General features: G+C 47.7%; 1 protein-coding gene across 1 annotated transcript in view; it reads right to left on the bottom strand.

Annotated features, from left to right (window-relative positions):
• Positions 1-23,499, bottom strand: part of LOC119965024 (lymphocyte cytosolic protein 2-like) — a 220,454-nt gene that overhangs the window by 107,415 nt on the left and 89,540 nt on the right. The window contains exons 4-5 of the mRNA XM_038795232.1: positions 11,128-11,193; positions 5,551-5,582 (exon numbers count right to left, since the gene is read on the bottom strand). Coding sequence (XP_038651160.1) covers positions 5,551-5,582; positions 11,128-11,193 — 98 coding nt within the window. The remainder of the gene's footprint in view (positions 1-5,550; positions 5,583-11,127; positions 11,194-23,499) is intronic.

The following is a 23,499-nucleotide window of genomic DNA, read 5'->3' as shown; positions in this document are numbered from 1 at the left end:
CTGACCTCTATACTCTCAATCTCCCGTACCCCAAAACTACAATCCAGGTTCCCATGCCCCTGCTGAATTAGTTTAAACCCCCCCAAAGAGCACTAACAAATCTCCCCCCCAGGATATTGGTGCCCCTCAGGTTCAGATGTAGACCATCCTGTCTATAGAGGTCCCACCTTCCCCAGAAAGAGCCCCAGTTATCCAGAAATCTGAATCCCTCCCGCCTGCACCATCCCTGTAGCCACGTGTTTAATTGCTCTCTCTCCCTATTCCTCATCTCACTATCACGTGGCACGGGCAACAACCCAGAGATAACAACTCTGTTTGTTCGGATAACAACTCTGTTTGTTCCTAACGATTGGTAGGGCCAACCCTCTCCCTCCACCCTTGGGTCCGCTCCAACAGCACTTTCCTTACTCGCGGTGTTTTAACCACCATACAACCCAGAGATCACCGTATTAATCTGCTTACAAAAGGCCTTTGGGATAAAAATAGGGCGACACTGAAAAACAAATAAAAATCTCGGGAGAACCGTCATCTTTACGCCCCCTCGCCTGGATCACAAATACCTCACTCTTACCCTTGTTCAATTTATACCCCTGTGGTAGTATGACTAGAGGTACTATGGTACCTGGGAGTGTGAGCTACCATTGGTGGAGAAGGCTCGCTGCTCATTGGCCTAAGTGTTTGCATTTCATTGGTCGGAACGTAAGGTAGCTCCGCCCAGTGAGGCGGGGTATAAGAACCTGTGTTTCCCAGCAGCCGGCCTCTTTCTGTACTTGAGCTGCTGGGGAAACATCTTGTTGATTAAAGCCTTCAATTCGGACTACATCCTCGTTTCAGTAGTTATTGATCGCGCATCAATTTAATCAACAAGATATTAAAGGATGGAGCTCCACATCAAGCCGGAGTGTCTACGACTTAGCCCCCAAGCAGCTAACGCAGCAGCTACATTCAAGCATTGGCTAGCTTGTTTTAATAGCTACCTCAGCACGGCAGAAAACGTACCTACGAGGGAGCAGAAGCTACACATCCTTCACTCGTGCGTCGGCACCGCCATCTACACGCTCATTGAGGACACGTCCGACTACGACTCTGCCATGGAACTGCTTAAAGGACACTTCATCCGACCGGTGAATCAAGTTTACGCTCGGCACTTGCTGGCTATGAGGCAGCAGACCCCTGGTGAGTCGTTAGACGATTTTTTACCGTGCGCTCCTTGTACTGGGGAGGAACTGCGGCTGCCCGCAACTTTCTGCTAATGAGCACACCGAACTGTTAATCTGAGACGCCTTTGTTGCGGGTATCCAGTCCCCACAAATCCGCCAGAGACTGTTAGAGAAGGAAACTTTGGGCCTCACAGAGGCACGGGCCCTCGCGAACTCTCTAGATGTTGGCTACAGAAACGCCCAATCATATGCCCCCGACTGTGCGGCGGCCCTCTGGGCAGCGTGGAATTCATCTTCCCCTTCCCCTACCGACTCGGAATTGCCTCAGGCCTGCGCTGCAAGACACCCTGGAAACCCCGCTGGGCCCCATTGCTATTTTTGTGGGCAGGCAAAACACCCCCGACAGCGTTGCCCAGCCCGATCGGCAACGTGCAAGGGCTGCGGTAAGAAGGGCCATTTTCTGTCGGTTTGCCAGGCCAAGGCGGTCGCTGCGGTCCTGGGCAGCGACTGCGGGACGCCGCCCCGACTCTCTCCGAAGGCCCCATGCGGCCTGCAAACCTCTCCGTCCTCATCCCCCAACGCCACGTGCGGCCTCCGGGCGCCGCCATCTTGTTTTTCCGACGCCACGTGCGGGGGACGGGTGCCGATATTTTGTCCATCCCCGCCATGTGCGACTAGTGGACGCCGCCATCTTGGATCAGCTCCAAGGATCCATGGCCCGATGACGACTCCGATCTTCTGCCACGACTCGCATCAGTCACCTTGGACCGGTCTCGACCCGCACCCTCTCTACGGCGATGACGAAGGACCTGCTCAACGGGCACAAAGCGTCCTGCCTGCTGGACTCCGCGAGCACGGAGAGTTTCATACACCCTGCCACGGTAAGACGCTGCTCTCTTCCTGTCCATCCCGTAAATCAAAAAAATCTCCCTGGCCTTTGGCTCCCATTCGGTTGAGATCACGGTGTATTGTATAGCGAACCTCACGGTCCAAGGGAGGGAGTTTAAAAATTACAGGCTCTACGTCCTCCCCCACCTCTGCGTGGTCACACTCCTGGGGTTAGACTTCCAGTGTAACCTCCAGAGCCTAACATTTAAATTTGGCGGCCCTATACCTCCCCTCACTGTCTGCAGCTTCGCGACCCTCCAAGTCGATCCCCCGTCCTTGTTTGCAAACCTCACCCCGGATTGCAAACCTGTCGCCACTAGGAACAGATGATACAGTGGCCAGGACCAGGTCTTCATCAGGTCCGAGGTCCAACGGCTTCTGAAGGAAGGGGTCATCGAGGCTAGTAACAGCCCCTGGCGAGCACAAGTTAAGACCAGGGAGAAGAATAGGATGGTCATAGACTACAGCCAGACCATCAACAGGTTTATGCAGCTGGACGCGTACCCTCTCCCCGCATATCCGACCTGGTCAACAGGATCGCACAGTACAGGGTCTTCTCCACGGCAGACCTGAAGTCGGCCTACCACCAGCTCCCCATCCGCGCGAACGATCGCAGGTACACTGCGTTCGAGGCGGACAGGCGGCTCTACCATTTTTTAAGGGTTCCCTTCGGTGTCAGGCCTTCAGCCGCATCAAAGCGGATATCGCAAAGGCCACGATGCGCGCCATCGACGAGTCCCTCCTCTTCCAGGTCAAGAGCGACGCGTCTGACGTAGCTCTGGCAGCCACCCTCAACCAAGCCGGCAGACCCTTGGCTTTCTTCTCGCGAACCGTCCATGCTTCCGAAATCCGCCACTCCTCGGTCGAGAAGGAAGCACAGGCCATAGTAGAAGCTGTGCGGCATTAGAGGCATTACCTGGCCAGCAGGAGGTTTACCCTCCTCACAGACCAACGGTCGGTGGCCTTCATTTTTGACGATGCACAGCGGGGCAAGATAAAAAACGACAAGGTCTTGCGGTGGATGATCGAGTTATCCACCTACAACTATGACATCTTGTATAGTCCTGGGAAGCTAAACGAGCCTCCCGATGCCCTGTCCCAACGCACAAGTGGACCGCCTCCGAGCCCTCCACGAGGACTTCTGCCATCCGGGGGTCACCCGCTTCTCCCATTTCGTGAAGACCCGCAACCTGCCCTACTCCATCGAGGAGGTCAGGACAGTCACTAGGAACTGCCACATCTGCGCGGAGTGCAAGCCGCACTTCTACCGCCCCGAAAAAGCGAATCTGATAAAGGCTTCCCGTCCCTTTGAACGCCTCAGCATGGACTTCAAAGGTCCCCTCCCCTCTACCAACCGCAACACGTACTTCCTCAACGTGATTGACGAGTACTCCCGTTTTCCGTTCGCCATCCCCTGCCCCGACATGACCACAACCACCATCATAAAAGCCCTCCAGAGCATTTTCTCCCTGTTCGGATTCCCCGCCTACATACACGGCGGTAGGGGGTCCTCCTTCATGAGTGACGATCTGCGTCAATTCTTGCTCAGCAAGGACATTGCCTCAAGCAGGACGACCAGTTATAACCCCCGGGGTAATGGACAGGTAGAGAGGGAGAACGGTACGGTCTGGAAAACCGTCCTACTGGCCCTCCGGTCCACAAATCTTCCAGTCTCCCGCTGGCAGGAGGTCCTCCCAGACGCTCCCCACTCCATCCAGTCTCTACTCTGCACTTCTACTAATCAAACTCCTCACGAACGCCTTCTTGTTTTCCCCAGGAAAATGACCTGGCTGGCAGTCCCTGGGCCCATCCTGCTCCGGAAGCACGTGCGGACGCACAAATCGGATCCGTTGGTCGAGAGGGTCCAGCTGCTCCACGCTAACCCGCAATATGCGTCCGTGGAGCTACCGATGGCCGACAAGACACGGTCTCTCTACGAGACCTGGTACCCGCCGGATCCCCGCCATCCCCCTCGTCACCAGCCCCACCCACCCCCCCGTCACCAGCCCCACCCACCCCCCTGTCACCAGCCCCACCCACCCCCCATCACCAGCCCCCCCCCGTCACCAGCCCCACCCACCCCCCCGTCACCAGCCCCACCCACCCCCCCGTCACCAGCCCCACCCACCCCCCCAGAGGCTATGGCGGGACCCCCACAACCACAACTGCACCCTGCAGGCGCTCCCTTCCCTGGCCCGCCAACCCCCTCACCTGAGCCGCCTGGAGGACTAGACGCCCCCCCCCCCCCCCCCACCAGCTAGGGGTGTTGATACCTCCACAAGGACCGGATCATCGCTCCCGGAGTCATGGACGCCCACATCTCCATCAACATCTCCGACAAAGCTCCGTCGGTCGCAGAGGACGTCCAAGGCCCCCGATCGTCTGATCGAGTCGATGTGAACTCTTAATGGATTTCTTTTCTGTCTCTGTAAATAGTTACGGGCCAGTGCGCCATGTTTATAACATAATTCCTGACTCTGTACATAGTTACGGGCCAGTGGGCAGCCGCCGTTGGAGAGGTATAGTCCCATATCACTAGTCATACTACCAGTAAATTATCCCACCCGCATCGGACTACCAGTCATGTCTGGACGCCCGAGTAGTCTCCCCCCCCCCTCCCCCGAGCAGTCTTCCCCCCCGCCCCCCAGTTCCTTTCTCAACAAGTAGTGAATGTGGTAGTATGACTAGAGGAACTACGGAACCTGGGAGTGTGAGCTACCATTGGTGGAGAAGGCTCACTGATCATTGGCCCAAGTGTTTGCATTTCATTGGTCGGAACGTAAGGTAGCTCCGCCCAGTGAGGCGGGATATAAGAACCCGTGTTTCCCAGCAGCCGGCCTCTTTCTGTACTCGAGCTGCTGGGGAAACATCTTGTTGATTAAAGCCTTCAATTCGGACTACATCCTCGTTTCAGTAGTTATTGATTGCGCATCAACCCTGAAAACCGGCCAAATTCCCCTAAAATCTGCATAATCTCTCCCATCGCCCCTCTAACGGGTCAGAAATATACAGGAGTAGATCGTCCACATGCAACGAGACCCTATGCTCCGCTCCACCCCCACCCCCCTCGGACTAGTCCCTTCCAGTCCTTTGACCTCTCAGCGCCATCGCCAATGGCTCTGGAGGCTGGGGGCAGAGTTGAATGGAGACGTCAGCTTTGGTTTAGAGTTAGCACACTCATCTGAACCAGTCAGAGACAAGAATCAACCAAAATTACAATAAAACAGCTTCCACACTTATTGTGGAAGCTTGCTGTGCACTAATTGGCTGAGGGGTTTTCTACAGATCTCAACAGTGACGATATAGATCGTTGACTGTAATGTGTTTTTGATTGAATTAAGACCTCAAAACCTGCGATTTGCAAACTTTTCTCAATATTCAAATTAGGAAGCGAGATCAGAGCTAATAGTCAGGGCTGTTGCATTTTCCATAAATATCAAATAATTGTATTTAAACACAGGAAAGGACATCTGGCTGCAGAGATCACTTCACACAACCTTACCTGTAGATTCCTGGATTATTTGATTCTGATGCCTAAACACAAAAAAATGGTGAGTTAAAATTATAAACTGGAACATTACTACTTGTTAATAAAACATTTTATGCACTGGGGCTAAAACACAACATTGATAAAGACACAAAACAGGTGCCAGTAAATTGGTGACTAATAATACATCATTTAGGCACCTATTATACCCCTGCCCATTGCACCCTCACCCACTATGCCCCACCTGCCATTCCCCAGTCCTTAACACCCTCACCCATTACAATACTGCCTGTTATACTGTCTATTCACCCTCACCATTACAGTACTACCCATTTCAACGCAACCAACTCTATACCTCCACCTGCCACTCCCCTGACTATGATGTCCTCACTCATTACAATCCTGCCCATTACAACCCAACCCACAGTCCCACCGCTTGCCATTTCCCTGCCTGTTACATCCCGACCCATTAAACCCCAGCCCAATGCAATCCTATATGCTATACCCCTTCCTACCGTGCCCCTGTCTGTTGCCCTACCCCTTATGCCCTGTTTTTTATGGACCTGCCCATTATGCCCCCATTTGTTACACCCACACTCATTACACTCCCATCCATTTTACCCCTGCTTGTTACACTATGCACTCCTGCCCACTTGTTCCACTCCTGCCCAATATGCCCTGGCCTATCATGCCCCACACCTATTACATTCCCACCTATTAAACCCCTGCTTATTACAATCCTGGATGTTATACCCCTGCCTCCCAAGCACCAACCACTTGCAACCCATTATGCCTGTGCCTCTTGTGCTTTGCCCTTTACAGCCCCATTGGTTATAGTCCTGCCCATTATAACCCAGCCCATTACATCCACTCTTGTTACACTCGGCCCATTATAACCCTGCTCATTACATCTCCGCCCATTAGACACCAGCCTGTTACACCATGCTCATCACCCCGTCCGCTTGTGACACCCCCATCCATTACACTTCTGACCATTATGCACTCGCCTGTCATACCCACTCCTCTTATAGCTCTGTCCATTATGACCCTGTTCGTTACGTAACTCAAGATCTATTTGAAGAGGACTAATTTTCAGGGTTATGAGGAGCAAGTCGGTGAGTGGAGTCAATTTTAAAGTTCTTGAAAAGAAACAGTGCAATCACGAAGGTTTGAATAGTCTCCCTCTGAGTCTGTTATTGCCTGATGATTTGAAGAACAACAGGGGGGTTCTCCCCTGTGTCCTGGCTGATATTTATCCTCAAACCAACCACTAAAAAGCAACTTATCCAGTCATTATCACATTGTGTTGATGGAAGTTTGCTCTGCGCTAACTGGCATTATAGCAGTAGGTTCACCTCTAAAGAACTTCATTGGCTATAAAGTACTTTGGGATATCCTGAGGCTGTGAAGGGCACTGTATAAATGCAAATCTTTCTTCTTTCTATGAATTTTCATGGAGAGGGAACACTTTGACTAATAGGAAGGTGAAAACAATCAGATGGGGGTGTTTCAGTCAGACTCCAAACTCCATGTAGTTTCCCTTCTACATCAACATGCAGCTAATTTACCTTCAGAAACTTACTGTATATCTGCCCCATCATCCTTAGGTTGTTTGACCCGCATTCAAGAGGTCAAGGAGCTACAGCTAACCTCGTATTAACATTACCTCACCACTTTGTACGGTCAAATGGAGTCTGCAAGGTTTATATTGTCACTTCTCCTCTCCTTGCCATGTGCAACTGGAGCTTGGGTTGGAGTTACCTTTTAGCTTGATGTCATTCTGAATGTGAGGTGTTGTAGGATAACTCTAGAGCTATCTGCATGTGAGGGACTTTGTACTAAGGCAGGTTTCGACCTTTCTGTCTCTACCGCCCCAGGGGATACAGGTAGGGTAGTTTCAAAAACCTTGGACCATCTTCATTATAGAGTGCGACCCTCTCGATTTCCCCATTTCTGAGGAATGGTGTCCAGATGGAGGATGACAATGTGACACCCTGGACGGAATTCTACGACCCCCCAGGGGGGTCGGAGAATCGCCTGGGGCCGGCGTCAATCCCGCCCCCGCCGTGTCCCGAATTCTCTGCCACCCGAGATTCGGCGTTCGCGCCGGCCGGCGGAGCGGGAGCCACTCCGGCGCGGGCCTAGCCCCTCAATTTGAGGACTTGGCCCCTAAAGGTTGGGAGAATTCCGCACCTTTGGGGAGGCCCGACGCCGGAATGGTTCACGCCACTCTGTCCCACCGGGATCCCCACCCCGCTGGGTAGGGGAGAATCCCGGCCCCTATTCCTACTGACAGTTTGTGTCGGTCAGATGACTGGAAAGGTCATTGTCAAAGGCCAATTCAACAGGAAGCCCACATCAGGCAAACAGGACACTGCAGCATGGCGATGGTTGCTGCTACATCTACTAATGACGTTGGGACCACTCTGGGACTTTTGAAATGAAAACCCAAAGTAACGCAAAATGCCTTTAGCTTCAGCTCGGTAAATGGGTGAGATTAGGGTACCACTGCTTTTGTTGGCTTTTCCTAATTTCTGGATTTCATAGGTTGTACACCTGATATTCTATTAGTGTACTGTAGCTAATCCTTTCATTCTCACATTATCAGGAGATGGGATTCCTGGTTAGGACCACTTTACAGTTTAGCTGTAACAACAAATGTTCATTTAAAAAATCATTGATTATTCACCACACAGTAACCAACCAGGAGCAGAAAGAAACACCCATGGGGAAAACGGCCAAAGCCACAACTTTCAGGCCTTTTATTTCTCTCACAGAATCCATAGATTCCCCTCCGTGCAGAAGGATGCATTGGCCCACTGAGTCTGCACCAAACCTCTGAAAGAGCACCTACCTAGGCTCACTCCCCACCCTATCCGGGCTTACTCCCCCACCCTATCCCCATAATCTCACCTAACCTGCACATCTTTGGACTGTGGGAGGAAATCGGAGCACCCGGAAGAAACCCACGCACACACGGGGAGAACTCCACATCGTCATCCAAGGCTGGAATTGGTCCTGTGTCCCCGGCACTGTGGGACCACTGTGCCCTTGTTCAGTTCCACCATGGACTGAAAACCATTTTCACTGCCCCTTTGTCTTCTCAGTTCAATATGAACCATTCCACAATGTCGAGTAACTTCAGTCACACGGGGTCTTTGGCTAGTTGGATGTCCTCTGGGTTGGTCAGCAGAAAGTCCGACGAGGGTGGGATTGGGGTGTGAGAGGATGGCTGGTGGGGGGTGAGTACAGTGTTTGCTGGTCACAGTGTCCCTGGCTAGGAAAGTTGGAAAATGAGAATGTGGTGGTCAGAGAAAACCTCTCTGCTGTGACCTTTGTGGCCAAATACGTTTATGACGCTTACCTTCGGGAAGCACACATGAAGAATGGCCACTTTACAACTAGGACTTACGTTTATGTAGCATATTTAATGTAATAAGGATTCAAATGTGCCAGCCAGGGGCAGCTTGTCATTTTACTTCATAAGGAGACATTAAGACAGTTGAAAAAAAGATTGCCAAGGAATTAGATTTTAAGGAGTATCTTAAAGAAGGAAAACAAAGTAGAAAGGTGGAGAGGTGAATGGAGAGAAGTCCAGGGTTCCGTGCCTATGCACTGAGTTTGGCCACAATTTAAAAATCGGGGACTTGCATGAGAGATGTGGGACTTGAGGAGATCATAGAAGTTGAGCATGGGCCAGGCCACAGGGTGATTTGGAAAACAAGATGAGGATTTTAAATTTGAGGAATTGCCAAACCAGGTGCAGGTGAATGAGCACAGGGTGATGTGTGAACAGTGTGAGTTTGCATCCAGTCACACAATCAGAAGGGATCAGAGGCTTCCCAGCAGATGTGTGCCACAAGAAGTGACTGGTTTCAGGGAGGGAGGGAGGGGAAGCTGGAGACAACTGATGGAGTTCTCCACAAGCATGGTGGGAAATGAGAAATAGCTAATATCCAGGGAAAGAAAGAGAGAGGTCTATTTCATTTAAAACCCAGATAACATGCGTAATTGCACCTGGGTCAAAGTACAATGGTGCTAAATGCTTCAATTCCCTCCAGTTGTTTGTCCCACTGAAAATGGAATAAATTATTCTTTTTGGATAAAAAAATCACAAACAATTTAACAAACGATGCGTGCAACAAAAAAATGCAACAACTCGCTAAAGAATCAATTGTGGTTCAGTTGGTAGCATTCTTGATCTAAAGCTTGTGGGTTCAGGTCCTATTTCAGAGACATTGGGCATGATTCCAGGATAACTTTTATAACGGCGCAATTTAACTAAAAAATTGAGTCCTTTCTGGGCTGTCCGTGCAGCGCCTGGTGCACGAGATCCAGATTATGGCATCTCATGAAGTTCAGATGAATACGCTTCTCGTGAGATTCAACGGCCTTGTCACGTCACCAAATCGGGCATGACAAGCCGTTCAATCGCGCCCTTGATCACATGACCTAGGCTGACACTCCAGTGCAGGATTGAGGGAGTGCTGTGCTCTCAGAGGTACCGACTTTCTAATGAGATGTGAAATAAAATCTCAGTCTGCTCCATCAGGTGGATGTACAAGATTTCATGTTGCTACTTTGGAGATGAGGAGGAGAATGCTCCTTGATGTCCTGCCTACTCTTTATCTTTCAACCAACTTCACAAATATCTGGTTGCTTATTTCAAATCTATTGTGTGATCTTGCATTGTCACATTTCCTGCTTTGCGCCAGTGACAAATTTTCAATGTTACTTCATTGGTTGTAAAATGGGATGCTCTGAGTTCATGGGGCTTTCTGGAGTCCATTTTGAAAATTGGCCCTTTGTGCGGAATTTTCCACTCCCGCTGAAAGTCAATGGACCTTTGGCTGCCCCTCCAAATTTTCTGCTCTCACCCGTGGTGCCCGGCCATTGTTGCAAATTTAATTAATTCTGTGTTTTCATTGCATTGCCGAGTCCAGGTGAGTAAAATGCATGGAAACAGTCGCAGAGTCTTTTGTACGGCCAAAACGCTGATTTGTAATAGGCTCCCTCCTGTTTTGGGATAGTTTGCACTGTCCCCTTTTACCCAGCCGCCTTCAGAATCGGGCACTGTTTTGGTGGGAACGGGCTCCAGGGACCACACTGGCCTTGTAATGTTCAAGGCTTCCTTCAGCTAGTGATTATTACTGATCATTGAGGGTGGGCTGTGGGAGTGCAAGTAACGGAAGTTGCACAGTAACATCTGGCTAAAATAGCTCAACACCCCGATTAATGAAAACTTTCAGGTCAAGAAGGTCTCACTAAGATCACTTCACTTACTCTGATTGGATAGATGCAATGGCACCAGTATCCATGGGGTGGGGAGTGATCTCTTGACACTCCTGGCACTTTCAAATGTGACATCTTTAATGTGGCAGGTTTAAAAGCAGACACAAATGGACAGAGGAACATCATCTAAGTCAGCACCAGAAGCAGAGATGTTCGCATTCCATAATCCTTTCATATGCAGATTTCACCTGAAACATGAGCCTATCTTCCCCCCTGAGTGACTTGCTGGGTACTTCCCAATATTCTTCAATTCCATATTTCCTGCATTTTCTTGTCACCACATTAATGTTGCTCTTTTACCTCTTCTGAAAGAAGATCCTTTTTCCATCCCTTTTGTTGATCTCCTGACACAGTTGATGAATCTGTCTGAAAGCCAGAAGATAAAACATTTTAAGTGGAGAATAATTCAAATGGATCACAAGTATCATTGGTAAAACCCCTGAGAAAGCCAGGTAAATTCTCTTAATTGATAACACAATTTGTTGCAACTATATTAGAGCAGTTTTTATGGTGAAGGTTTTTGTATATTTGGCATCCAGCATTACTGTCACCCGATTAGGTACAGGGCCAGTGTTATGGGCCAGGTTATAGAGAACCCCAAAGTGTATCGTGGAGTTCACCTGACCCACAACTTTTAATAGATTGTGGTATGGGGAGCACACAGGCCCACTCTGCAGGTGTGATGCAACAGAGCTCGACAGTACTTTTAAATTAAAACAATGTTTATTTATGAAACCAGATAACACTTTATAAACCCACAGTAAACATCTTAACAACTATCAACACCAATCCTCCCCACAGATACAATATTCTACAAGTAAACCTTAATCTTTCCTAATAGTTCTAGGGATGTAGAGGAAAGGATGGCGAAGATGATTCTGGAAAAGAGCGAAAGTCCAAATATTGACTGGAAAAGATATAGTTCGAGTACATTAGATGGGTCATTCTTTGTACAATGTGTGCAGGAGGGTTTCCTGACACAATATGTTGACAGGCCAACAAGAGGCGAGGCCACATTGGATTTGGTTTTGGGTAATGAACCAGGCCAGGTGTTAGATCTGGAGGTAGGTGAGCACTTTGGAAACAGTGACCACAATTCGGTGACCTTTACGTTAGTGATGGAAAGGGATAAGTATACCCCGCAGGGCAAGAGTTATAGCTGGGGGAAGGGCAATTATGATGCCATTAGACATGACTTAGGATGTGTTGGTTGGAGAAGTAGGCTGCAAGGGTTGGGCACACTGGATATGTGGAGCTTGTTCAAGGAACAGCTATTGCATGTTCTTGATAAGTACGTACCAGTCAGGCAGGGAGGAAGGGGTCGAGCGAGGGAACCGTGGTTTACCAAAGAAGTGGAATCTCTTGTTAAGAGGAAGAAGGAGGCCTATGTGAAGATGAGGCGTGAAGTTTCAGTTGGGGCGCTTGATATTTACAAGGAAGCGAGGAAGGATCTAAAGAGAGAGCTGAGACGAGCAAGGAGGGGACATGAGAAGTCTTTGGCAGGTAGGATCAAGGAAAACCCAAAAGCTTTCTATAGGTATGTCAGGAATAAAAGAATGACTAGGGTAAGAGTAGGGCCAGTCAAGGACAGTGGTGGGAAGTTGTGTGTGGAGGCTGAGGAGATAAGCGAGATACTAAATGAATACTTTTCGTCAGTATTCACTCAAGAAAAAGATAATATTGTGGAGGAGAATGCTGAGACCCAGGCTATTAGAATAGATGGCATTGAGGTGCGTAGGGAAGAAGTGTTGGCAATTCTGGACAAGGTGAAAATAGATAAGTCCCCGGGGCCGGATGGGATTTATCCTAGGATTCTCTGGGAAGCCAGGGAAGAGATTGCTGAGCCTTTGGCTTTGATTTTTAGGTCATCATTGGCTACAGGAATAGTGCCAGAGGACTGGAGGATAGCAAATGTGGTCCCTTTGTTCAAGAAGGGGAGTAGAGATAACCCCGGTAACTATAGGCCGGTGAGCCTAACGTCTGTGGTGGGTAAAGTCTTGGAGAGGATTATAAAAGATACGATTTATAATCATCTAGATAGGAATAATATGATTAGGGACAGTCAGCATGGTTTTGTGAAGGGTAGGTCATGCCTCACAAACCTTATCGAGTTCTTTGAGAAGGTGACTGAACAGGTAGACGAGGGTAGAGCAGTTGATGTGGTGTATATGGATTTCAGTAAAGCGTTTGATAAGGTTCCCCACGGTCGTCTATTGCAGAAAATACGGAGGCTGGGGATTGAGGGTGATTTAGAGATGTGGATCAGAAATTGGCTAGTTGAAAGAAGACAGAGAGTGGTAGTTGATGGGAAATGTTCAGAATGGAGTTCAGTTACGAGTGGCGTACCACAAGGATCTGTTCTGGGGCCGTTGCTGTTTGTCATTTTTATAAATGACCTAGAGGAGGGCGCAGAAGGATGGGTGAGTAAATTTGCAGACGACACTAAAGTCGGTGGAGTTGTAGACAGTGCGGAAGGATGTTGCAGGTTACAGAGGGACATAGATAAGCTGCAGAGCTGGGCTGAGAGGTGGCAAATGGAGTTTAATGTGGAGAAGTGTGAGGTGATTCACTTTGGAAAGAATAACAGAAATGCGGAATATTTGGCTAATGGTAAAATTCTTGGTAGTGTGGATGAGCAGAGGGATCTCGGTGTCCATGTACATAGATCACTGAAAGTTGCCACCCAGGTTGATAGGGTTGTGAAGAAGGCCTATGGTGTGTTGGCCTTTATTGGTAGAGGGATTGAGTTCCGGAGCCATGAGGTCATGTTGCAGTTGTACAAAACTCTAGTACGGCCGCATTTGGAGTATTGCGTACAGTTCTGGTCGCCTCATTATAGGAAGGACGTGGAAGCTTTGGAACGGGTGCAGAGGAGATTTACCAGGATGTTGCCTGGTATGGAGGGAAAATCTTATGAGGAAAGGCTGATGGACTTGAGGTTGTTTTCGTTAGAGAGAAGAAGGTTAAGAGGTGACTTAATAGAGGCATACAAAATGATCAGAGGGTTAGATAGGGTGGACAGCGAGAGCCTTCTCCCGCGGATGGAGGTGGCTAGCACGAGGGGACATAGCCTTAAATTGAGGGGTAATAGATATAGGACAGAGGTCAGAGGTGGGTTTTTTACGCAAAGAGTGGTGAGGCCGTGGAATGCCCTACCTGCAACAGTAGTGAACATGCCAACATTGAGGGCATTTAAAAATTTATTGGATAAGCATATGGATGATAAGGGCATAGTGTAGGTTAGATGGCCTTTAGATTTTTTCCATGTCGGTGCAACATCGAGGGCCGAAGGGCCTGTACTGCGCTGTATCGTTCTATGTTCTATGTTCTATTAACATCCATAAGACAAAATACCCTTTTTAATACAGAGATCAGGTTTAAATTCACTACTGAGAGCAGTCAGCACTTTGAAATCACCCAATTGATCTTGAGACAGTCTTTAGTTTTCAGAGAGAGATCTTTATAGAGCTACTTGCTGTGACTGCAGTTATCCAGCTCTCAAAATGAAACTAAAACACACCCTGTAGCAAATAGCCCAAAGCGAAAGTAAGTGCAGACAGACAGCCTAACTCCACCCACTCTCTGACATCACTGCAGCTCTCTAATAAACACCCATTTCTTAAAGGTACACCCACTACAGCTATTCGATATAAATAAACATTTCTTAAAGGTACTCTCACATGACAAACAGTAAGATGCGACAAAGCCCTTCATCTGCTCCAACAAGTCAAATTTAGCACAGTTGGATGTTGTCTTTGCAATGTTCCATCAACCACTCCCAGGTCAGGCAGAGTCCAGTGGGACTAAGCAATGTAAGATTCGCTCTATATCCTCAATTTCATCCCTGGAATGGGTTGGGAATTTTCCTAGCTCAATCACCTCTCCTTCCCTGGCAGGAGCTTTGTTGCAGGAGGACTGGGGGTTCTGGCTGGAGTCGAACCAGGAAAGCATTTGGAGTCAGCCACAAGGGCGGTCTGATGTGGAAGTCGCCTGTTTTAAAGACCGGTAAGAAGTCTTTCAACACCAGGTTAAAGTCCAACAGGTTTGTTTCAAACATGAGCTTTCGGAGCGCTGCTCCTTCTCACCTGAGCTAGTGAGCTAGAAAGGTAGTGTTTGAAACAAACCTGTTGGACTTTAACCTGGTGTTGTAAGACTTCTTACTGTGCTCACCCCAGTCCAACGCCGGCATCTCCACATCATGTTTAAAAGACCCACCTTGGTGCTGTGGGACTTCATCACAGTTAGAATAAGGCCATAATATGTAGAAACAAAAGTAGGCTATTTGGACCATTGAGTCTGCTGCACTATTCAATGAGATCATGACTGATCGGATAATGATAATCCTCAACTCCACTTTCCCGGCTTATCCCCATAACCCTCGATTCCCTCACTGATTAAAAATCTGTCTATCTCAGCCTTGAACATTCTTAAAGACCCAGCCTCTACAGCTCGCTGAGGTAAAGAATGCAACAGATTCATCACCCTGCAGGAGAAGAAATTCTTCCTCATCTGTGTCTTAAATGGAAGATTCCTTACTCTGAGATTATGCCCTTTGGCCCTAAACTCATCAGCATCTACCCTGTCAAGCCCTCTGAGAATCCTATATGTCTCAATAAGGTCACTTCTCATTCTTCTAAACTGCAGTGAGTACAGGCCCAACCTAAATGTCTCCTTGTAAGAAAATCCCTCTATACCTAGGATCAACCTTCTCCGGACTGCCTCCAATGCCAGTGTATCTTTGCTTATAGTATTCCAGGTGTGGTCTAACTAGAGCCTTCTATAGTTTCAGCAGGAGTTCCCTATTTTTATACCCCATTCCTTTGAAATAAATACCAACATTCCGTTTTCTTCCCTATAACCTTCTGAACTTGCATTTTGTAAATTATTCTCGAGAACCCCTAAATCCCTCTGTGCAGTTTTTCTCGATTTAAATAATATTCAGCTCCTTTATTCTTCCTACCAAAGTGCAGAAATTCACATTTTCCTGCATGATATTTCATTTGCCAAGTTTTTGCCAACTCACCTAATCTGTCTATATCCCTCAGTAGACTCTTTGTGTCATCCTGACCACTTGGTTTCCCATCTATTTTTGTGTCATCCACAAACTTAGCAATAGTACATTCACTTCCCTCGTCCAAATCATTAATATATATTGTAAATAAAAATAAAACATGAAGACCCTCCCGTCCTCACCTCTCACATCCTCCCCATGCCCATCCATGCCACATCATGTCCTTAACCCACCCCTTATGGCTCCACATTCCCCCTACCCCCTCCACCCACCCCATGGCCCCTCATGCCCCAGTCAGCCATTATGGGGTCTCTCTGTGAGACTGCCTATGTACTGGCCAGCTTTGTCCACTTCTGCATCGATGGCCCACAGAAGAGATTTATATCCTGATAGCTGGGTTTGGATTTCAATGTTGAAAGGACAGCGCTCCCACACACCCTGACTGGAACGGTTTCAAACATTTTCTAAAGAATTTAATTGACATTTAATTATAGTAATAATCTTTTATTAGTGTCACAAATCTTACAGTAACACTGCAATGAAGTTACTGTGAAAGTTGCCACACTCCGGCACCTGTTTGGGTACACGGAGGGAGAATTCAGAATATCCAATTCACCTAACAAGCACGTCTTTCTGGACTTGTGGGGGGAAACCGGAGTGCCCGATGGAAACCCAAGCAGACACAGGGAGAACATGGAGACTCCGCACAGACAGTGACCCAAGCCAGGATTCGAACCTGGCACGGTGAAGCAACAGTGCTAACCACTGTGGTATCACACCGTCCTTTCAAATGTATGGTAAGGTGTTTAATGTATCTCTATAAACATAGGGAAAAATGCAACCTAGGGCAAACTATTCTAATATTCTTTTAATGTATTCTTTTATTTGGAATTCGGAATTTTACATCCAGGCATGTAATTACGAAAAGTGCTAGGATTGGCAAGTCTACGAAAGGAATGCAACATCAGAAACAGAAAAGGTGGGAAATCATCTCGTAGCCTTTATCCCGAATTTTAGTCCAGAAAAGTCAATTAGATGTAGATACCGAAAGTAGGCCATTCAGCGCATCGAGCCTGCTCCACCATTCAATGAGATCACGACTGATCTAATATCATAGAATCATAGGGTTTACAGTGCAGAAGGAGGCCATTCGGCCCATCAGGTCTGCACCGGCCCTTGGAAAGAGCACCATACTTAAGCCCACACCTCCACCCTATCCCCGTAACCCCACCTAATTTTATTGGATACCAAGGGCAATTTAGCAAGGCCACTCCACCAAACCTGCACATCATTGGACTGTGGGAGGAAAACTGGAGCACCTGGAGGAAACCCACGCAGACACGGGGAGAACGTGCAAACTCCACACAGACAGCGACCCAAGCCGGGAATCGAACCCAGCTCCCCCGCGCTGTGAAGCAACTGTGCTAACCACTGTATGATAATCCTCAACTCCACTTTCCCACCTTATTCCTACAATCTTTGATTCCCTTAGTGGTTAAAAATCTGTCCAACTCAGCCCTGAACATACTCAACGACTTAGCCTCTACAGCCCTCTGCTTTTGTTCCAATCTTCCCTTTCCTTCGTGGGAAGTGTGATACTCTTCTGGGAATGTAGGTCCTCCGGCATCTGTTGTTCTCAGATGGTCACTCTTTAACTGCGAGCCCTTTCCAAGATGTCTAATTCGCAGGTAAATAATTCAAAATAGTGTTTAATAATTCAATAATAAATAATTCAATCATTCCATGTGAAATTTCCAATTTTTTAGTTACATTAGGACTGAGATTGCAGAAAACTCATATATCCCTCATTCGGTCTCTCCATTCTTTGTAAATAAGAGGCCTTTCTGCCCTGTTCAATCTTTCAGTTAGATCAAGGCTGCTGTTTCATTTTAGCTTCATCTACCCTTGGTTCTGTAACCCTCAATAACCTTTTGCCTAACAAATACCTGTCAAACTCAGTTTTGACATTTTTGAATAACCCCAAGGTTCAACAGCATTTCGGGGAGAGTTTCCAAATTTCCAATCCTCTTTGTGTGAAGAAGTGCTTCCTGACGTAACTCCCCTTCGAGCAGCCAAGTTCTCATTTTAAGGTTTTCCCCCCTTGTTCTGGGCTCCCCAACAGACGAAATGGTTCTCTTTTTCAGCCTTATTCTGCACTGGTTTTCTATTGAAACTAATGGTGATGGTGCAATAATGGTACAAAGTTAGAATGCCAGCTAGATTGAGTTTTACCAGCTCGCGCTTGTTTCACAGCCCTCTTCATTGATTCAATTAACATATAAATTAGAGATATCAAACAAGCTAGCGATTTTCCAATTCCCATTTTAAACAGCCAGTTCAACACTGTTTTGTCTTCCTGTCTCATGATGCAACACAACGTTTAAAAAGTTCCCATGTACTTCCCAAGCAAAATATCTGGAACCTTTCTATGTTAGAATAGAGTTCTTAGCAAAGTCAGCTTATGTTAACATTCAACCTGCCAACAGTCATTTGTGGAATTCACATTCCCCCAGCCTGTGAGACGTTATTGAGCTGCCAACTCTGCATTGATAGTGTAACTCGGATTGTCAGCCATCCATTAACCTACTGCACAAAATCCAGGCTGGCACTCTGTGGGTGCTGTACTCTCTGAGATGCAGACTTTTGATTCAGGTGTGAACCAAAGATGCGTCTTCTCTCTCAAATAGACATGAATGATGTTCCTGGCCGATATTCATCCCTCAAAGAGCATGACTAAAACAGACTGTCTCATGGTTGTCATGTTGCTGTTTATGGGATCTTGTTGTGCATGAATTGGAAAGTTCGGAGAAGCACTATACTGGATTGGATTTGTTTATTGCCACGTGTACCGAGGTACAGTGAAAAGTATTTTTCAGCGAGCAGCTCAAACAGATCATTTAGTACATGAAAATAAAATAAAATAAAAAGAAAATACATAATAGAGCAACACAGGGTACACTATGTAACTTCATAGACACCGGCATCGGGTGAAACAAAGGTATATTTGAGCGTGATGTACCATGACATCAAATGTCCGATGAACTATAAGTAAGACAGGAAAGGATGTATGAAGGGAAGTCTTCAGAGAATTACATAGAATTTACAGTGCAGAAGGAGGCCATTCGGCCCATTGAGTCTGCACCGGCTCTTGGAAAGAGCACCCTACCCCTACCAAGGTCAACACCTCCACCCTATCCCCATAACTCAGTAACCCCACCCAACACTAAGGGCAATTTTGGACACTAAGGGCAATTAATCGTGGCCAATCCACCTGACCCGCACATCTTTGGACTGTGGGAGGAAACCGGAGCAACCGGAGGAAACCCATGCACACACGGGGAGGATGTGCAGACTCCGCACAGACAGTGACCCAAGCAGAATTCGAACCTGGGACCCTGGCGCTGTGAAGCGATTGTGCTATCCACAATGCTACCATGCTGCCCTTTTAAAGCATCCTTTCTTTCTATTCTTCCATAAGCATAAACACCATAATGATTACATAAGAATAATGAAGAGAGATTCAAGTGAATTAAACGAGTCAATTAACAAGTTCACTAAACAGTTCACTAAACAGATTTCCTCCCACAGTCCAAAGATGTCCTCTCTCTCTCTTAATGTCCTCTCTCTCCAGCACTGTAATATATTAAGGGACAGCACGGTAGCATGGCGGTTAGCACAATTGCTTCACAGCTCCAGGGTCCCAGGTTCGATTCTCGGCTTGGGTCACTGTCTGTGCGGAATCTGCACGTTCTCCCCGTGTCTGCGTGGGTTTCCTCTGGGTGCTCCGGTTTCCTCCCACAGTCCAAAGATGTGCAGGTTAGCTGGATTGACCATGATAAATTTCCCTTAGTGTCCAAAATTGTCCTTAGTGTTGGGTGGGGTTACTGGGTTATGGGGATTGGGTGGGGGTGTGGGCATGGGTAGGGTGCTCTTTCCAAGAGCCGGTGCAGACTCGACGGGTCGAATGGCCTCCTTCTGCACTGTAAATTCTATGTCTATGTGCGGGTTAGTTGGACTAGTCACGCTAAATTGCCCTGTAGTGTCCAAAAGTTAGGTAGGGTTGCTGGGTTACTGGGATAAGGTGGAGGTGTGGACTTAAGTAGGGTGCTCTCTCCGGGGCCAGTGTAGACTCGATGGGCCAAATGGCCTCATTCTGCACTGTAAATTCTATGATTCTGGAGTACTGTGCACAGGTCGGTTCACCACACTACTGGAAGGATATAATCATGCTAGAGAGAGAGGAAACAGAGCAGATTTATGAAGTTGTGGCCAAGAATGGAGGGTTTTAACGATAATGAAAGATTGGATAAATTGGAGTTGTTTTCGCACCTCATCTGAAAGACTGCACCTTCAGCGCAATACAGCACTCCCACAATACTACACTGAAGTGCCAACCTGGATTATGTTGTTAAGTCTCTGGAGAGGGGGACAGCAACCACTGAGCCACTGCTGACACGTTGTAATTAACTGTGATGGTGGTCAATAAAGTCCTGCTGGCTTCAGAATGATGAGCTAAAGAGGAAAGGCAATGTTATAAAAAGTGCTTTTGTTACATGTAGTTTTCACTGACACGAAAGTCATGGAAAAGGAGCAGCACAATATACTGATCACTTCATACCCTTGTATGGATGGTATTACCATGTCCACAGTTGCTGTTCCAACCTGTCCAGTTTAGTGTGGGGGAGATGGTGGTTAGTGGTAATGTCACTGGTCCACTTGATTGACACACCATCTAACACCTTAAGCATTCCCTCCCTCCATTACTGACATAGCCGTGTGTACTAACTACAAGGTACATTGCAGAAACCCACCAAGGCTCCTGAGACAAGACTTTCCAAATCCTTGATCTCTACCATCTAGAAGAAGAGCAGCAGTGGACGCAACATAGGAACACCACCAACTGCAACTTCTGCTCGAAGTCACTCATCATCCTGGCTTGCAAATATATTGCCTTTCCTTCATTGTCGCTGGGCCAAAATCCTGGAACTCCCTCCCTAACAGCACATGGACTACTGTGATTTAAGAAGACAGCTCATCATCACTTATATAAACAAAATGTGTCAAAAGCAAATCAGAGCAGGTTTACCCGATTGATACTTGGGACTGATACTTTCCTGAGGAAAGGGTGAACCAGCTGTGTCCACAGGAGGGAATCACAGGACGATAAGTGATCTTATTAAAACATATAAGATTCTGAGGAGATTTGAAAGGGTAGATCCTGAAAGGACGTTTCCCTCTGTGGGGGTGACAAGAGCGAAGGACACAAGGAGGTCTCCCATTTAAGACAGAGAAGAAAATGCATTGGCTGGATTCTTCGCTCCCCAACGCTGCAATCCCTTTTGGCGCCGAAATCGGGTGTGGCGCCGGTTTCCGAATTCTCTGCCCCCTGAAAAGCGGCATACTCGCGCCGATTATCCACTGCCGCAGGTCATTGTCTGAGGCTCGCTCCGCGATGCACCGCCCCTGACCGGCCGAATTCCCGATGGCGCGAGACTCTCATGGTCTGACTCGTCTGGGAACCTCGTGTGGCGGCTGCGCACTCAGTCTGGCACCGTCACAGTCGGGGGAGGGCTGATTGGTGGGCGGGGTGGGTCAATGTGGGCCGGCGATCCGGGGCGCGCAAGTTGGGAGGCTCTACTTTGGCTCTCCAGATCCGCGGGCTGAGTCCGCCACGGAGCACGGCAGAGCCGCTGCAGGCCTCCGCTGTGCGCATGCACGGCCTCTGAACCGGAAGTGCTGGGAGCCATATCGGTATCTAGAGCTACGAACTCTACGCTGGCTCCCTGCTAGCCCCCAGCAAAACGGGAATTGGTGGCCTTTTGCCGCCAGTTTTCCTGGTGTAAAAGACCACTGTTTTCACGACGGCATGGGGACTTAGTCTCCAAAACGGAGAATCCAGACCCTTATTTCTGTCAGATGGATGTGAGTCTTTGGAGTTCTCTTCCCTGGAGAGCAGTAGATGCAGAGTCATTTAATATTTTTAATGCAGAAGCAGATAGATTCTTGACTAATAAGGGGTTCAAAGATTCTCCAGAGTAGGCAGGAATGTGGATTTGTGGCAATGATCAGATTATTCATGATCTTATTGAGCAATGGAGCATGCTCAAGGGGCTGAGTGACCTATTCCTGCTCCGAAATCACAGGTCTGTATGTTTCTCATGGGAAATTAGGGATGGGTAAAATATCTTGTCCTTGCCAGTGACTCTCACTTCAATGAATAAAACAAACCAGAAAAAAAATATTCTTACAGCCTCATACAATAGGCAGAATTCAAAAGCACTGCTGCTATCTCATATATCAGTAACTTCAACAGAAAAGTCTTTTCATCTATTCTCCTTCACAGAAGAAGACTGAATAGCCACAGCTCATTAATATTGGTCGACCTCAATTTCCTTTGTGATGAACTCTGATGATCACTGACCTCATGGGAAGCCAAGCAGACAGAGGCCTGTATTTGACAACGTATGTGTAACCATATTACACCTTGGACAAAGTAAAAAGCCCCTTGGATCAGATAAACTCTGACACTGAGCCACATGAGGTGTTAGTACCGGAAACCAAAAGCTTGGCCAAAAAGATATGATTTAAGGCATCTTTCAAAGGAGGCCAGAGATGTCGAGAGACTCAGGATAGGAATTCTAGATAACCTCCAGACAGCAGAAGGCATGGTCGGCAATGGGGATGTTCACGAGGCAGGGACTGGAGGAGCACAGAGATCCTGGAAAGTTATCTGGAAGAGATTACAGAGCTGGGAGGGGGTGGAGGGAAAGGCAGTGGAGGGATTTGAAGCTTTGAATTTTGAGTTGCTGCCGAACCAGAAGCCATTGTGGGTCACTGAGTACAGAAGTGATGGGTAAATGGGATTTGTGTCAGGAAGCAGAAAGTTTGATGAGCTGAAATATACGGATGGTGAAAGGTGGAGAGATTAACCAAGACAGCATTGCAATAATTGAGTCTAGAGACCCACAATGGCTTCTGGTTCGGCAGCAACTCAAAATTCAAAGCTTCGAATCCCTCCACTGCCTTTCCCTCCACCCCCTCCCAGCTCTGTAATCTCTTCCAGATAACTTTCCAGGATCTCTGTGCTCCTCCAGTCCCTGCCTCGTGAACATCCCCATTGCCGACCATGCCTTCTGCTGTCTGGAGGTTATCTAGAATTCCTATCCTGAGTCTCTCAACATCTAGCGGAATAACTTCTGACTCTGACAGTAGATTTACAAATACTTAACCCTTTGTTGTCACCAGAGAGTGGAACATAGAACATTACAGTGCAGTACAGGCACTTCGGCCCTCGATGTTGCACTGACCTGTGAAACCCCTCTAAAGTCCCTTTACACTATTCCCTTATCATCCATATAATAGTTTGTACCCTTTGCACTTTTAGGTGCAGCTGGCAGTGAGTGTGCTGTGGAGACACATTTTCAGGATAGAACCATTGTTGGGGTTAGTTCCTTTGAGGGGCAGAGGATGGAAATTATTTCACAATTATTAATTACATATTAATTGTATTTAATTATCCTGGGGGCTGGTTTAGCTCAATTGGCTGGACAGTTGGTTTGTGATACAGAGCGAGGCCAACAGCGCGGGTTCAATTCCCGTACCGACCAAGGTTATTCATAAAGGCCTACCTTCTCAAACTTGCCCCTCGCCCAAGTTGTGGT

Source organism: Scyliorhinus canicula, chromosome 4 (assembly GCF_902713615.1).
Source record: "Scyliorhinus canicula chromosome 4, sScyCan1.1, whole genome shotgun sequence".
NCBI classification, from domain to species: Eukaryota; Metazoa; Chordata; class Chondrichthyes; order Carcharhiniformes; family Scyliorhinidae; genus Scyliorhinus; species Scyliorhinus canicula.
The sequence above is the reverse complement of the archived record's forward strand: the minus strand, read 5'-3'. Positions and strand labels throughout refer to the sequence as shown.